The sequence below is a fragment of the Ursus arctos genome, unplaced genomic scaffold (assembly GCF_023065955.2).
Source record: "Ursus arctos isolate Adak ecotype North America unplaced genomic scaffold, UrsArc2.0 scaffold_10, whole genome shotgun sequence".
NCBI lineage: Eukaryota > Metazoa > Chordata > Mammalia > Carnivora > Ursidae > Ursus > Ursus arctos.
In genome coordinates, this window is record NW_026622764.1 from 58932517 (window position 1) to 58949606 (window position 17090).

Consider the following 17090-nt stretch of genomic DNA (forward strand, 5'->3'; position numbering starts at 1 on the left):
TATGGGGGTGAATCAGACAAGCATAATGCTCGCCTATTCACCTTCCAGTCATGGGATGCAATCATCAAACCAATAAATGCCAAGTAGTTCCTCCAAATGTTAGGAGCAGCAAATACTGTGACGTCCCAGTCCCAGTCTCTTAGAAGTGAGCTCACTGTGCAGTTTCGTAGCATGTATTAAATTTCTAAACGTTTTCATACTCTTTGATCTAGTGCCGCTCAGGGGCTGCTTCGGGAGCAAAGAAGAGGGCCTCCCTCTCCAGAGAGTTACAGGGAGACTTCCAGGGAAGTGGTGTTTGAATGAAACCTTAACAAGAAAGAGGAGTTACCCAGGTGGTGAGACCATTCTAGGCCTCAGGTGTGTGAAGCGGGTATACAGCCTGGAGTGGGAAAGTGAGCAACTGTGTGGAGTCCCATGGGCCGTGTGGAGAGCCAGGGGCGAGGAGTAGAGGTTGAACTCCCAGGCGACATGCAGAACGTCGGACATTGTTCTCAGGCAGTGAGAAACCAGTGATGAAGTGTAAGCAGGGTGGTGGGCTGCTTTCCATTTTAACAGATCACCGTCACGTCAGCGGGAGTGGATTGAGTGGGGACGAGAATGGGTGTGTGGAGAATATTTCGAAGGAAGGCTACTGCTGGAGTCCCACTTGTTTGACCTGGGAGGATGGCAGTGGGCATGGCCGGAAGAGGAGGGACTCAAGATCTTTTTAGGAGAGGAGTCAGCGGCACTTCAGGTGGGGCTGGCTCCCAGGTTTCTGTCTGGAACATTTGGGTGGATGGTGATGCCATTTGCTGAAACCAGGAGCACTGGAGGTTAGAGCGGCCTGGGGGGAGAGATCATGGTGCTTGAAGAGATGCCCCTGGAGAGGTGGCAAGGAGACAGTGGGATGTCCGTTTGTGGATCTTGGGAGGAAGGGGTAGCCTGCAGGCAGGGCACGTTCAACTTTATAGCAACACTCCTCACTTCAGCCTGCAGTAACTGCAAAATGCAGCAGCTGAAAGGGCCGAGATTTTGTTCGAGAGGCATTGTGTTTTGGAGACTCACTTAGTCACTCCTTCTTCGCCTTGCAGGGTGGGAAGGCACGCTCCTGGCAAGGTGCCACATCACACCCGTAAGGACAGACCCAGCCATTTTCAGCCCTGACTTTGCAACACTTCTCGTAGCCTCTCTAGCTTTTGCAAGATACATTGTAAACGTCTCTTAGAAATGAGCTCGCTGTGCCTTTTTGTAACATGTATTAAATTTCTAAAAGTTTTCATACTCTGATCTAGTTTCATGTTTGGGACTCTCTTCTAAATAGGAACATGAACAAAGTTTTACAAATAAAACTGTTCATCTTAGCAAAATTTATAATAGTTAAAAGTTGAGAAAAATGTAACAAGTGAAATAAGGTACATCCATGTGTTGGGATATTATGCAACCACTAAAATTTTCATTTATGAGAAAATGTAATAGTATAAATTTTATAATGACAGAAGCCTTTATTTATTTTTTTTTAAAGATTTTATTTATTTACTTAACAGAGAGAGAGACAGCTAATGAGAGAGGGAACACAGGCAGGGGGAGTGGGAGAGGAAGAAGCAGGCCCCCAGCGGAGGAGCCTGATGCGGGGCTCGATCCCAGAACACCAGGATCACGCCCTGAGCCGAAGGCAGACGCCCAACGACTGAGCCACCCAGGTGCCCCAGAAGCCTTTATTTTTAAGGATAAATTCATTTATGTTAGAAACGGCTCTGTCAGTCATATATTATGAAGGTCCAAGGCAGGGAGAAGCATCCCATATAAATGAGGGGGAGCAGAAAGATGGAGGAATCTGAATGAAGGAAAATGAAATGGAAGAAAGGATGCTTGTGATTTGAAATAAAAACCCGGAAACCCACACCCGCCGTAGCCCCTGGCTCTTCTTCTCTGACCTGGATGTGGACGGCGAGGGGGATGCGCTGGGTGTGGACCGCCCAGAGGTGTGGGTCTGCACTGCTCTGGCGTGCAGGCTTGCTGATGGGGGGGTTGCCTTTCCATACTGCCAAAAGCATCTGTAGGAAGGACTGTTCAGGAAGCTGTCTGCTGAGGGCTGCTGGAACACTCCCCTTGGAAGGGAGAGGCTGTTCCATCAGCAGCTCTCCTCTCCCTCCCCCTGGGGCCCCCCTGTGACTTGGTGCGCTGCCTTCCCACTGGCCCCCATCCCAAGGCTCTGCCAGACACCTCTGTAGTGATGGCTTACTCTTCTTCCCATTGCTCTCTGCCATCCAACTCACAGGCCAGGTGCATAAGCATTTATTAAGCACTGCTGTGTACCAGGCACTGTGTACTGTGCTTGAATACACAGTCTCCTGTGGGGACAGATCTATGATCTGATTAAGTTCAATGCAGTGGAGAAAGAAACACACACAGAAGTGGGAACCTCACTTCGATTGAGAGTGTTGGGAAAGGCTTCCTGCAGGAGACGGCTCCTGAGCACCTTGAGGAAAGAAAAGGTTACTAGGGTGATAAAAGGTAAGATGGGCACTCCAGGCAGAGGGGAGAAGCCACGTGTTGCATGAGAGAATGCCCCACCAAACGCAATATGCACGCCCTTCTTGTTCTCCAAACTAATGCCGTCATCTTAGGCTACATTTGTGTTGAGTAGGGTCTGAGCCTTACTTGATATGATTATATCCGCAGAGCTAAACCTGGTATCTGTCTTGTGGAAGATACTCAACACATGCTGTTTGCACTGATCTGAAATGAGTGCTGTGGTTTGCGATTACACACCAAACTCCAAGAGACACCATTGTTAGGACATGCACATGGAGCTGGGATGGACCTCAAAAGCTAATTGTTTTTCTCCCCAGTCCCATCCTTCTTCCCATCTTGAAGCCTTTTCTTCCATCTTTTCCACTCTTACTGAAGCATGTGTAGTAATACTCTGAGCCCTTGGGGTGTTCACAAGCTGAGCCAGGACCAGTTGCGTTTGGGGACATTAGTTTCCTTCAACGTGAGACAGCTCTTCAGTCTTCCTTTGTCTTTCATGACCTTGGCATTTTTGAGTACTAGTCAGAATGTCCTTCCGTTTGAGTTTGTCTGCTGTTTCTTCATGGTTAAATTCAGGCTATTCATTTTTTATAAGAATACCATGGAAGTGATGTTATGCCCTTCTCAGTGGATGGTGTCCAGAGGCACATGATACTGATTTATCCTGTTTCGGGTGATGTTAACGTTGATCATTTGGGTAAGGCGGTGTCTGCCAAGTTTCTCTGCTTTAGTCACCCTTTTTAATTCATAAGTATTTTACGAGGAAATATTTTGAAACTCTATAAATACTGTTTCTCATCATATTTCTGTCCAGTAATTTTACTATCCATTGAGACTCCGTTGATGACTCTTACCAGAAACAAATACGACTGTGGTGTTTGCCAGATTGTCCTTTTTCTAATTTGTATAAGTATAGTATAAGTATATATAAGAGGGTGCCTCTTATACACTTTTTGGTTGGAATTTTATTATAAGGAAAAACTTTACTTCTCCTCCATATTTATTTATTTTTTCCATTGTTTATACCAGTATGGGCTCATGAGTTCTTAATTATTTCTGTGTGTGAGAATTCGTTACTACTGTTTATTTTCTTGCTCAAATTGTTCCAGGTTTGACCAGTGGGACACTGGCTTCTTCAGTTCAGCTTCTGTGACCTTTTGACTGTCCCTTCATTTTTTTTTTTTTTTTAAGATTTTATTTATTTACTTGAGAGAGTGTGAGAGAGACTACGAGCAGGGGGGAGGGTAGAGGGAGAAGCAGACTCTCCACTGAGCAGGGACCTGACTCAGGACTCCATCCCAGGAACCTGAGCTGAGGTAGACACTTAACTGACTGAGCCACCCAGGCACCCCTTGTCCCTTCACTTTCTGATACCACATCTTACTTTTTGATACCACACAATGTTCCTGGCTCATCTTGTAAACTTCGTGCCTCAGCCCTAGAATTAATCATTCCTGCAGCCGTTTCTTTCATTGAAGAACAGATAATATATAGAAGCCAAAATCTGGGTGCTGCATGTGCTCACTGTTGGGGGAGATCATTGCTTCTAGGCCCAATCAGTAGACAGACCTAGGAAATATATGTGTGTACTCACACATCTGTAACTATATCTTTATCTTTTGTGTTTGTGGGGGGGGGGTGATTGTGTACACACACACAGGAGTGCATACTGATACTTCCAATTCCAGTCTAACACCAAAAGAGTTTATTCTAATCTCCCCCCGCACAGCTGTAACTCCTGTGATGATAGTGAGAAACTCAGCTCTCATCCTCAGTGTATTTACTTGCGCAATCCTCAAGTACACACCGAATAGCTTCAGAACTGCTAATGTACATAGCCCATGTGCAAACCTGCTAACTAAAATACTATATTTGTGTACAGATCTTCTGATTTGCCTTAGACTGTGTAGTCAAATTACTATTTTCCAGAGTGACTTTTGTGAGTTCTCCCCCTACCCCCTTCAGTGTGGTCATATCATTCGTTTGTAATACAGATAGGTTCCCTTGTTTCTGTTTATATTCTATTTGGGGTCCACACCCTGCCCCCCGCCCCCGCACAGTCCTTGTTGATTTTATTTAGTTTTTTTTGAGTATGTGAAACATTAATTGGTTCCAAAACACAGAACCAAACCAAAAAATATACTCAGAGAAGTGCCACTCTGCTCCATCCCTTCTCCATTGCTGTTCCCTGCATTTGCCGAAGGTAGCAAATCTCATTCCTTACCCTTTCTTCTTAGGTGAAAGGTAGCACAGCGTAGCTATTTTTCTGTGCTTTGCCTTTTTCACTTTACAGTGTGTCCTGGAAATCACTTGTTATCCGCCTAAGTGATCTTGTTCATTCTTTCTCATAGCTGCAGAATACTGAGTGAATGTACCATAGTTCACTCACCCACTGTCTTACGTGAGCCTTCTCCTTGTGCATATGTGTCTTTGGATTACTTGGTGGGGATGGGGACGGTGTCTTCAAGATAAATTCCTGGAAGTGAGATTGCTGGATTAAAAGCTAAGCGCAGGTGTGGTTGGTTGGATATGGCCTTCCCTGTTGTACTGGTTTGCAGTACATTAGTGATGTATGAGGGTGCCTTTTGCCCCCATAGACTTTCCAACAAAATATGTGTCATGCTTTGCAATTTTCTAGGCCAAGAATTTTGATAGTGGTTCATGCAAGGATGGTAGTAGTAGAGGTACTGAGAAGTGCTTAGACTTAAGATACAGTTTTGGAAAAAAAACAATTCAGTTTACAGTGGATTGCTTTGGATACTGATGCAGTGATTTTCCAACTGGGGCCCTCTCCAATTCTGTCTAAATATTAGGCATCAGTATTAACAGTCTACACTAGTAACTTCTTTTTACTTGCCTGATTTATGAAGCTTTTGGTGACTCTCACCTTCCTCTTGGGCCAGCCTTAATTTTTTTAAAAAGATTTATTTATTTATTTATTTATTTATTTATTTATTTATTTATTTTAGAGAGAGAGCACACACAAGCAAGGGGGAGGGTCAGAGAGAAAGGGAGAGAATCTCAAGCAGGCTGCTTGCTGAGCTAGGAGCCCTACATGAGGCTCGATCTCACAGCCCTGAGATCATGACTTGAGCCAAAATCAAGAGTTGGCCGCTTAACCGACTGAGCCCCCCAGATGCCCCTTGGGCCAGTCAGTCTCATTATATATCCCAGTAAATATATGGCATTATAATAGCTAATGCTAACTGCTCTTAACAAATAATTTCTGACATTTCAGTGGCTTAAAGCAGCAGTTTATTTCTTGCTCACATTACAATCCAGTGCGGGTGTTTTTGAATTACGGCTCTCTTCCATATGGTAATTCAGGGACTCTGGTTCCTTCTAGAATGTAGTTACTCCATGCCCTGAGTCTTGGAGTCTTTGAGGAGTAAGTACGAAGAGAAAGTGAAAAAGGGACATCCTAACTGCCTTGGCCTGGAAGGGATGCACATTACTTTCTGTGTTCAGTTGCTGAGAACTGGTCACACGCCCGCTAGATGCAAGAGGGCCGGTAAATGTGGTCCCTGCAGGACAACAGCTTTCCAGGGAGCGCGCCATACATGGAGGGGAATAGAGATCGAGCTGGACGGTCAGCTAACTCTGCCACGGTTATTTAACAAAGTAAGTCACTTGGCTACTATGTGAGAATAAATAACGTGTTGCAGGATAGAACATCCTGAAGTATTACATTGTCAAATACTGAAGAATGGTTGAAAAGTATCTATTAGTGTAATCCCTCCTAATCTGTGGGGGACAGTTCCAGGACCCCCCAGTGGATGACTGAAACTACAGACGGTACTGATCCCTGGACATACTGTGTTTAAATATCCTGTAATACAAGTCATGTGAATGGGGTCTCTCTCCCTCTCAAAATACCTTATCGTACGGCACTCACCCTTCTTCTTGGGATGATGTGAGATGATCCAGTGCCTACATGGTGAATTGACATGAGGTGCATGACATAGGCCCTGTGACGCAGTGTTAGGCCACTGCTGGCCTTCGGAGGGTCCTGCAGAAAAAGGATCATCTGCTTCAGGACCGCAGGTGTCCATGGGTACCTGAAAGCGGGAACAAGGAGGGACTGCTCGTGATCATGGAGTTTAGCATCAGGGAATGAAGAGTTGGTGTACAAAAGGAGGAACAGTGTTTAACTTTGAAGGGTTAGTAAGTCTAGTAGAGGAGTTCCAAATAACAAGAATTGTGGATGAAAAAAGAGGTTTGTATTTTCATTCGTCTGCTCCTTCATTCGTTCAAGAGACAACACTAGAGCCTGTGTGCGGCTGGCTGTGTACACGGTGCTGTTAGGTCGGGGGCAGGGGGGAGGCGGAGGCGGGGGTGGTGACGTTTGCTTGTACGCAGACAGGAGGATGTCGTGCAGGTAGGGGGAGAAGTGATTAAGCAGAAGCCAGAATAGTGGGACATTTCCCTCACTTTGAGCCTAGAAAAAAACCACAAAAAACCTTCTGAGAATATTATATAAAAGAAACTTTCCTAAAAGCTTTTAAAGTGCAGTACTTTGTTAGAACAAATGGATCATCTTAAATAAGAAAAATGTCAGATTCTCATAAACAAGATGCTATTTTATGTTCTTTTCAGAATATCATATTTTTCGATCATGTAAAAAATGGGTATTTCTCACATTCTTAAGTGTTGTAGGCTTTGGGCTCATCTTAATTGGAAAAAGTTAATATTGTTCTCATCATGCAGGACTTTGATTTATAAGGGGACTACCAGAGAGAAAGATCTGTTATAATATTTAATAGCCGCACCAGTAGAGTAATGCTAGTAACCAACACGTGAACTGCACGCTACAGTTCACGGAGTCCTAGATAATCGACCCAAGCTGATTATCACCACAACCCTGGGAAGTAGGCAAGGCCTGGACTGATATCATCATAGGAGTCGTAGTTGTATGTAGATGTCAGATGTATCGCCGTTCTCCCCATTTTACAGTCGAGGAAACTGACACTTGAGGATGTAAATGATGTGCCTAGAATCTGTAAATTTAAATTCCCAAAGAGAGAAAATAAATTTTAAATTCCGATGTTGTCGTCTAATTGTATTTGTGTTCAAGAATAAAAAATCCAGTTGAGTTTTTTCAAAACTCCATTTACTTCTTGTCTGTGATTGTCAGGGTGGGAGGTAGAAGTTAAGAAAATACGGTTAATATTTCCAAGTACTGTGATATTTTCCATTGTTTGAATTGCGTCTCTTGTCTGACAATTAATTGCCTTCTTCGTTTTCTTTTGGTTTTTATAGTAATTGATTTTATGGTACGTTAAATGTCGGGGGGAAAATGCTGAAAGGATGGGACTTTTATTCTGGGAGCCAGTTTTTTTTTCTCTTCAGGGACTTATTTGTTTGTTCTATAAGCAAAAGAACTGCACTGGATCCTAACTCCTTTGCACTCACGTTTATTGGTGATTAATACTGTCACTCTGTAACTGATAACCAGCTGTTCTGTTCTCGCAGGTGGGGTGACTGCTCTCTGTTGGGACCCTGTCCAGCGAGTGTTGTTCTCGGGCAGCTCAGATCACTCTGTCATCATGTGGGACATCGGTGGGAGAAAAGGAACAGCCATCGAGCTCCAAGGACACAAGTAAGGCTGCTGGTGCTTTTATTAACAAACTCAGAGAAAAGATTCCCAGCGGAAAGCTAGAACAGAGGCGTGGGGTCCGGTGTCTATGGCAGGATCTTAGCATGGGAAGGAACGTTGCAGGAACACAAATAATGGCCACTTTGAATTGTATCTGTGCATAGGTATGTTTTTTTATTTATACCTCATTTAATTCCACAGAGGATTTGAGAGTGCTTGCAAAAACCGTAAAATAGAATAATGGCAGCAAAAAAATAAAAAGTAAAAATGAGAACCAGGGAGACTTAGGAGTAAAGATTTAGAATGCTAGGGAAAAAAAGCTTAAAAATATAAGCCACGAAGGCCTATGGAATTTCGATAATTGAGTTCAAATGTGGCAAGATTCCTGGCAACTTAAGGAAAAGGGGAACGATACTATGCTTACACTCTCTATTTTGTACTTGACCAAATATTTATTGAGGACTCCCCTTGATTCATATCAGGCTCTTCTTCCTTGAGGGGCGGATTTCACAGGGCTGAGAGGAAGAGCAAAGAAAGCTTTGGGTTTCCTTGGAGCCGTTCTCAAACTTTGCAGTGTGCAGAGAGTCACCCAGGAATTTGTTAAAATGTAGACTCCTGGACCCTGTCTGTGAAGATTCCAGTCACTGGGAGCCGCAGCTGTCTGTGCTGTTCCGCTGTACCAAGCCTCCCAGGCAGCTCTCCCGGAGGCCCTCCGGCCGCACTCTGACCTCTCCCACCCTGTGCTGCCCACCCGTCCTGGGGGCAAAGCCTGGTCATGGGCAGAGAACTGTAGACCCGCTTTAGAGCTCTAAAGCTAATCTGAATTGTTTTCCACTTGTAAAGTTTTCACAGTGATGTTAACAGCAACTCTGGACAGCCATAAACAAACGTTAGTAAGGCCCCCACGAACTGACTGGTTTTAAGTAACATTAGTTCTTTTTGTAAATCTACCCAGAAACGCTGATTTTAAAATAGTCCCCTAAGTAGTTACATCTACAGTCGGGATTATTAGATATGAACGGATTCGATTTCGGAGGCCTCTGCACAAATAATCATCTTAGTGTTAGAATTTAGTCTTCGAGAAGTAGCTGCGAGGCCTTCTTTCCCACATTAGAGAATAGACCCGTTGTCTGGGGCCTTGTCTGGCTTGTGGGGCCACTGGGACCTCGTCATCAGCCCATTAGGGGAATCATTCACTTGTAGTTATCTCCGTGACAAGGGGACATGCATCAGTATTGTATAAAAGGAGTTGACATCATCCATGTAAATGAAGAAAAAGAGAAGCCAAACACAGTCCTGTTATACTCAGTTATCCTCCAATCTGCTAAGTAATTCCTGCCACCTCAGGCTCTCTCGGAGAAATAAAAGGCCAGTTTTGAATGAAGATCAGTAATATTTGTTGGGCTCATTCAGATGAGCTCATAACTAGTTTTTTTTGGCACAGTGGTTAATAAAGCCTGCAGGCAGTCTTGCATGACCCACCCACAAGGTAGTAAAGTGTAACAGTGCCCAACGCCAGCAGCACTGTGTGCTGAGTGCCCTCGTGCAAACTGCTGATCTGGAAACCTTGCACCTATCGTTTGGTAAGAAAGGAAGAGCTGTAAAATTGAGATAGAGTCTCTCAGTCCCAGAAAAATGGAACCTGAACTAATAGGTCTTCCAGTTTCTAAGGAGTACAGACTTGGCCTTTTCGAAGATGGAACTGACCACGCTTGGGAGTCCATCCTGATAATCCACACCCTTAAACCTAGTGGATGGCAGGCTGGTGAGATCAGGAGCTGCCGATCGTGCTGGCTTTAAACAGGAATGATGGCAGAAGGCCTTTGCCCGGTGCTTTATTTAACTCAAGCTGAGGAATAAAGGGAACTCTGGGAGGGGCTCCTCGTCCCCAGGCCTTAGCCTGCGAGGGGCTGCCTGCTGTCACATGGCCAGGGAGAAATGAACTTCCTCAGCATCACTTGGGGTCTCCCTGTTCGAGTGGGTTTGAGTGCCCGAGATGGAGCCCAGGAAGATAACGGAGCTGCTGGAAGTAGGAGGATGGGACTCACAGAAGGTAGTGGAAGGAAGGGGCCAGGGCAGCAGGCAGGAAGGAGAACCACAGGGCCACGTTCACAGCCACCATTCCTTTGCCTTGAAAATTGGCCACGGGATTGGTGTTCAGTAATTGTATTTCGTCAGAGAGCAAACAGATACCTCCGTGTCATCTTGCAAGAACTCTGTATGTGTAGGAGGGAAGCCAGATGTCATCTTGTAGATGAGAATATTGAGTCCTCAAAGCCCCCAGCTGGTAGCTTAGGTCTCCCAAACCTTAGTTCAGTCGAACAGTAAAAGCTCCTTGGAGCCTTCTTTGTATCCTGCACTGCACTGGGTAGTGGGGCTACTGAAACGAACATTGACTCACTGATGGTCCCCTCAGTACTCCATAATGTTTTCTGTCTTTCTACTTTAGAGGCCAAAGAGTTTCTTCTTGGGGCCTGCAGCTGCCCCTTGCTGTCCTTCAATTCCTCTTTTTCCCACCTTCCCCCCAGGGTGACTACGGGTGATTAGAGTTCCAAATCAGGCACTGAATTGGTGAGCTTGGGAACTGGGCAAAGCCAACCAGACCAGAGACCCCCCCAGAGGGGTGGGGAGACTGCCTTCCCCTCTGGTGGGAATATCCAAGCATGAGGTGGAGGGACAGCTCCTCAGGTCTTCTGTCCTGGGTTCTGTGGCTTCATTCCATCCTTCAGCAGCAGAAATATGACAGTTTTGCAAGTAATTCGATTTGGTGTATAAAAATCCCATCAAAGAGCTTTAGCACAAGAGTAACTAAAATGTCTCTAAGTCCAAAGGACGAAAGGAAGAAAGTGTGCTTCTATACAGTATGGTCTGCATTTGAAACATTCTGGTGGGTTTATTCCCTGTAGCAGGTGGAACGTGATTGTGTGCTAGCTCGTGAAAGGAAAGGCAAAGGGAAGGTTCCAGTTTCAGGGACCAGTTATGTTCCTGAAGTATCTGTTACCAGTTGGGTGGATATTCTAGAAGCATAAACCTGGATGTTTATTGTCCCATGCCTGTGTCAAATCTAATAGTGATACTTGGGCTTTTTAGATCCTTTTATTCGTAGATACCTATCATTTCATGACCAACTTTATGACCATAATTTTCCTTTCTAACAGTATTTTTCTTAGGCTTCTAAGACTGTGGCAATTTAATTTAATGGTAATTTGATTTAAAGCACAGATAAGGGTCTGTGCGGTTTCTTGAGATGGAACCCTCCACCAACACTGGGATTCTGCAGGTGACATGGGACGTGGTCACCGCCCCGGTTGTTGGCACACAGGGTCTGTGTATTTGCTTCCTTTTTCCACAGTCCCAGCTCTTGGTTTTTCTCTTCCAACTCTTAGCACGTGTAAGACTTTCGTTACAAGCATCTTCGAAGCCTTTTGGTAAAGAAAGGGGCTATTCGTAAATAAATATCCATCGGGAGAGTTTGGACCTTTCCTCTTTATCAGGTAAATTGCATGTCAAGTTAGGACAGGAAGTAAAATTCCCACATTCATCCTCTCCTGGGTTTGGAGAAGGAGAGCGAGGGTCAAGGAGAGCAGCTTTCTCTCTTGGTGAATCTCGGATTTAGGAGCATTTCTCATTGTAGCACTAGAGAATTATTAGGATCCGGGGGAAGAGATGTCTTTTCCATTTCTAATTGAACTAAATGCAAAATAGATCAAAGAATTAGAAATGAGGGTTTTCATAGAGGGGAGAACCTTATCAAGGGGGACATGCTGTACTGCGTGGTTATAAATCGCTGGCCTTTGCGCCAGGCCAGGTCGTATTTGAGCCAGCCCTTCTGCTAATGGCCGTGTCAGCCTTGGCAGGACTCTTCATCTCTCTGATCCTCGGTTTTCTCATCTCTAAAGTAAGGATAATATTGGAAAGAGAAACCCTCAAAGATTGTCCAAAACCATAAATGATAGAGTGCTTGTAAAATAATCAGCACAAGAAGGGCGCCTGGATGGTTCAGTCGGTGAAGCATCTGCCTTCGGCTTAGGTCATGATCCCACGGTCCTGGGCTCAAGCCCCACACTGGGCTCCCTGCTCAGTGGGGAGTCTGCTTCTCCCTCTTGTTCTGACCCTTCTTCCCACTTGTGCTCTCTCTCTCTCTCTATCTCAAATAAATAAAATCTTTTTTAAAAATCAGCACAAGAGTAAGGGCTAGTAAGTGGTGGTTGTTAAAATTATGCTTGTTAACAGAATTATGGTAATTTGAAAATCAAGCTTTTGGATAGGAGTCGTATTTCTCTCTGAATATAGCGTATTCCGTGGAAACACGGCCACATGTACCTACTCCCTCTGTAATACATTCAACAGCTGTTTACTGAGCTCCATTTATATACCAGACTTTGTAGTAGGCACTCTGGATACAAAGGGGACTGTGAAAACAGTTGCTGACTAAATGGAACAGGCTAGATGCTGAGAAATGGGGTAAAGGTGGGACAGTGTGCCAGTTTGACTAAAAGATGGGAAGCCTCTGTGGAGGGAGTCACTCTTGATTTGGGTCTTAGGAGATGAATAGGTTCTCGTAGTTCTCAGGATCAGGAGGTTACCCGAAATAGAGCTGTGTGAACTCAGTACAGTGTTTTCAGGAAATCGCAAGTGGACAAAAGGGCAGTGGCTAATCCAGACTTCTACCATAGCCGGTAAACCAGCCAGATGTTGCTGATCTTGACCAAGTGCTCCTAGGCAAGATCCCTGTGGAGGGAAACCCTTCCAGGGTCCCTTTGGTGCGAGATGGCCCCAGGTATCAGTTACCGGGAGACCTCACGTGTGTGGGTTACTCATGAGCCTTTTCTGGTCCTTGGAGGTTAGGTTTGGGAAGCTTATGAATATGGGAGTTCCGAATCTAAGAGAGTGAGTTCTTTGGTAGTAGATGCATAACTGATTAGATTTTCCCCAAGTCACCTAGGACTTTTCATCAAAGAAATGAAAGCTGCTATACCTTTAAGCCCCCCCCCCCCCCCCGCCAGGAGGCGGAAGAGGGCCTAAGTTGACATTTGGGCAGATGTTTATGTCTGAAAATTGGTTTCTATAAAAAGAAGAAAGGCCTCTCCACCCTTTTCCCGAGCAAGCAGCAGACACAGGACCTGGGCCTCCTACCTGTGCTGTCCCACAGGGCCCCATGCTTGGGCTAATGTTGTGCTGTCACCATCTTGTCATTATTAGTACATTTTTAGCAAGGGGCCTTGTATTTTCATCCATCATCAAGCCCCCCATATTATGTAGCTAGGCCTAATAAGACATAGGTTCTCTTAGCGCTGGTGAGAAAGGAAATGAGGCCTTCCCTAGTAAGTATAGTCTTTGGAGATGGCAGATGCTGGTCGTTGTGAAAAGTGAGGGTTTTGTGCACTGGTGAGAGCGTTTGCGGTGCAATACGTGGAGCTCTCAGCTGTGAAATAATAACCAGTTTTGAGATGCTTTCTAGTATAAATGCTACACTGATGTCAGATGAAACATGCTTGTAAGAAGACGGTATCTTTTATTCTTCGTAACCCTTAATCTGTGAACCTGGAGATGTTCCCTTACCTCGTTTTTAGCTGCAAGGTAGTTACATTGTGAACCCTTAAATTAAGAAGTCCCTGAGCAGCTTTATTACAAAGCTTGGAATCCAGCATTCGTCACTGTGTTCCACTCTTCTGTGTTGGAATATTAACAGTATTGGAGTCCCATAAATTATGTATTTGTTGCTGGATGTTGCTGCCAGCTATGAGTGGCAAAGCAGTTCCTTCTGTAGCTTATTGTGGCTTTACAAGATCACTGATGTGTATCAAGATGCCTTAACAAATGAAATGTAGTTCAAATCACAGGGTTCCGAGTCGGCTCGACTAGATAGATTTTCCTTCTTGCCCTTCAATGTCAGAATGGTGGTGCTCCATGCTTTAAAACAGGTGAAACAGGGGCGCCTGGGTGGCACAGCGGTTAAAGCGTCTGCCTTCGGCTCAGGGCGTGATCCCGGCGTTCTGGGATCGAGCCCCACATCAGGCTCCTCCACTATGAGCCTGCTTCTTCCTCTCCCACTCCCCCTGCTTGTGTTCCCTCTCTCGCTGGCTGTCTCTATCTCTGTCAAATAAATAAATAAAATCTTTAAAAAATAAAAAAAAATAAAAAAAATAAAACAGGTGAAATAACAACCAAGAGAGATGGAAAACAATAGACTCTTTTTTTTTTTAACATGGAAAACAATAGACTCTTTTTTTTTTTTAACAAATACCTGTCAAAAAGATTTTATATTAGTCATTAATTTAATACAGGAACTAGTAAGATGTTACAACCAGTTCCAAGGAAAAAGAGCAGATATATGCATAGGCAGGGGAGAATGGAAAGAATTTGTAGGTAGATTCACAATTGGCTTCCTCCATGGGCAGGGCGGGGCGGGGTAGGGGCAGGGGCATGGAGATTTGTTGCTTCTTCACTGGAAAGATTCACTTGCCATAATACCAGGTTAACATTTACAGAGTTAGAAAGTAGCACAGTTAAAGGTATTGCAAGATGCAGGCCCCTGTAGAATCAGATAACCCAGAAAGGTGTGCCAGATAACACCTGATCCTCCCCTGAAGATGCCAGTACTTTCTTTTTGCACATGTCATTCTTTCACAGTCTGCCTGATAGTTCTTCCCCCGTCCTCTCCTGGCATCATCATAATTTCAGAGATTATTCTTGATTACAGAAGAAGGTTGGTCTCCTAAGGTTTAGCCTAATTATTGACATTGTGCAGTGAGAGTGTTAATTAACCATACAGGTCTTCTTGGTTTGCTTTGCAAGTATAGAGCCATGGAGTATTATTAAATAGCGATCGAGCCACAGAATTAACTTCTGCCTGGACATGTTTATAAGGAATCCTAGATTGGGCTTTTCAAAGCCTCTGTTATTTGTTATACCAAGACTAGGAAACCAAGCCCAAAAATATTCTCCGCCATATGTCACCAATAGTTATTTACACCTTGGTTGAATTCCTTGAGTTTTCCGACATTTGCCAGGTTCCTGGCCTGGTGGTTTCCTTACCACCTATAAGGCCAGGACCCTGCAAACCAGGTAGTAGGCCAGTTTTCCTAGGAGGGCTTTGTAGCCGTTGGCTCTGTAAGTTCAAGTGGCTAGTCATATCTGATTGAATGAGCGTCATTCTCTAATATGACATTCTAGGTAAGGACTTGGTTGCCCAACCATATCCTGTGGATAGATGCTAACCGAACCTATGAAATAATTTTTATCTTGTCTTTAAAATTAAGGGGATTCAGTAATACTTTTTGAATTCTGGTGAAATCATTGAATGGTGGACATCATTTTTAAACGTTTCTATTTAGCTTATAAAAGCAGAGTTTACAAGATTGTAGGTTAGAGATAGGATAAAAAGTAGGAGAAAAAGCACCCTCCTATATCCAAAAAATAGAACATTATAAAACAACATCAACAGTATTCCAGACAAATAACCACAGTAAAGTGTACCTCTTCAGTTCATGCAGTCCTGTGTAATTAATCCTTGTTCTGCTGATTCTTGGTTTAGGAGTCTACATTCATGAAGCCATCTGCATCCAGACTAAAAAGAGTCCAAAATCCAAGGAAATCCTAACTCAGTCGACTGGCACAGCTTAAAAATTACCTAAGCAGTGTCAGCTCTGTAACTTTTGCCCGAGAGTCTATTCTTTTGAAATATCAGTATTTTAAAACACCTGGTACATGTAGTCCTTTTCCATGAAACTCTAAGATTGTCCTTTCTGGCCTGTAGCTTATAGCAGAGCCTTGGGCAAGCATCAGAGTAAAACAGAAATTGTCTATAGATTATGAAGACTTTAATGGTTAGTTTTTTGTACTGCGACAAATAGTAATCCTAATAAAGGAGAATGAAATTCTCTATTGCGATAGCCTACATAACTATCTCCTGAGAATTTTGATCAGTATTCCCTGGAGGGGAAAGCATATTATAGACAATGAGAGCTCTGATAAACCTCCAGGGTCCTTCCATAAAATATGCAACTTCAGAAATACTTACATTAATAAAATTTTATCTAAACTGACTTGACCTAGGGAAGGCCGAGTATCTCCTGATCTGGTGACTCTTCCCATGAAACTCTTAAAATAGCAACACAGCAAACACACATAGTTATTTATAGCGTCTCTCTTTTTATAAGGCAGAGGAGTACATCTTTACAATCCCCAAGGATCCCTCTAGGGAATCTCGAACATAGTTGTAGGTCTACGTAGGAGGTATGCTAGGTTTTTTATTTTATTTTTTCAAAATATAGGGTATGGCCCAGGAAGGCAAAATCATAAGAGTAGTCAAAGATGTTTTTGGGACTTTAACCAAGTCAGCCTAAAGCTCTTGAAAATAATGTGGTGACACACAGAATCTTTGCTAGTGAGGCAGATTTTATAGAAGGTAAAGAATATCCTTTTGCGTTGTAGTCAAAGGCATTAATCAGTAAGGCAAGGAAGCAAGCCATCAAAACTGAGGGAACTGTGCCAAGATTTTAATGCATTTTATAGCTCTTTTTTCAGATTTGAGTATTATAAACCAAAGCAAATAAAATTCACTTTCCAAGTTTTGTTCTTCATTTTTCTCTCTCATATTCTGGAACAAACTTATACTTTATTTTAGAAGTGCCTTTCTTATCCATAATCTCTCACAAATGTACAATGGAGTTTTCCAGAGGCTGCGTGATGAGTGGTATCAGAACAAATACAGACATTAGAAAGATTTGCAGAAATGTTAAACAATGCATTTTTGTCATCAAAATTTGTCACCTTGGGAAATATAATTTTCACCAAAAATGTGTTATCTATATTAAAATATAATTGCTATAAAATATTGCTATTTTCAAATCAGTATTTTTAAAAAATGCTCAGTTTTTATCTCAAATACAATAAATATTGATAATTTCTTATTTAAATCAAAGCTCTTCTGTGTTCTCAAATTAGTTTTAAGAGTGTAAAGTGATCCTGAGACGAAAAA

The 17090-nt window shown here is 43.5% G+C and overlaps 1 protein-coding gene across 3 annotated transcripts in view; it reads left to right on the plus strand.

The window, feature by feature from the left end:
* The window catches only part of WDFY2 (WD repeat and FYVE domain containing 2), a 173873-nt gene that overhangs the window by 140217 nt on the left and 16566 nt on the right, over positions 1-17090 (plus strand). For all 3 annotated transcript variants that reach the window (XR_006408846.3, XM_044381793.3, XM_057308912.1), the window contains exon 7: positions 7984-8110. Coding sequence is in view for 2 of the 3 variants with exons in the window: in XM_044381793.3 (XP_044237728.1) it covers positions 7984-8110 (127 nt within the window). In the remaining variant the exon portion in view is untranslated. The remainder of the gene's footprint in view (positions 1-7983; positions 8111-17090) is intronic.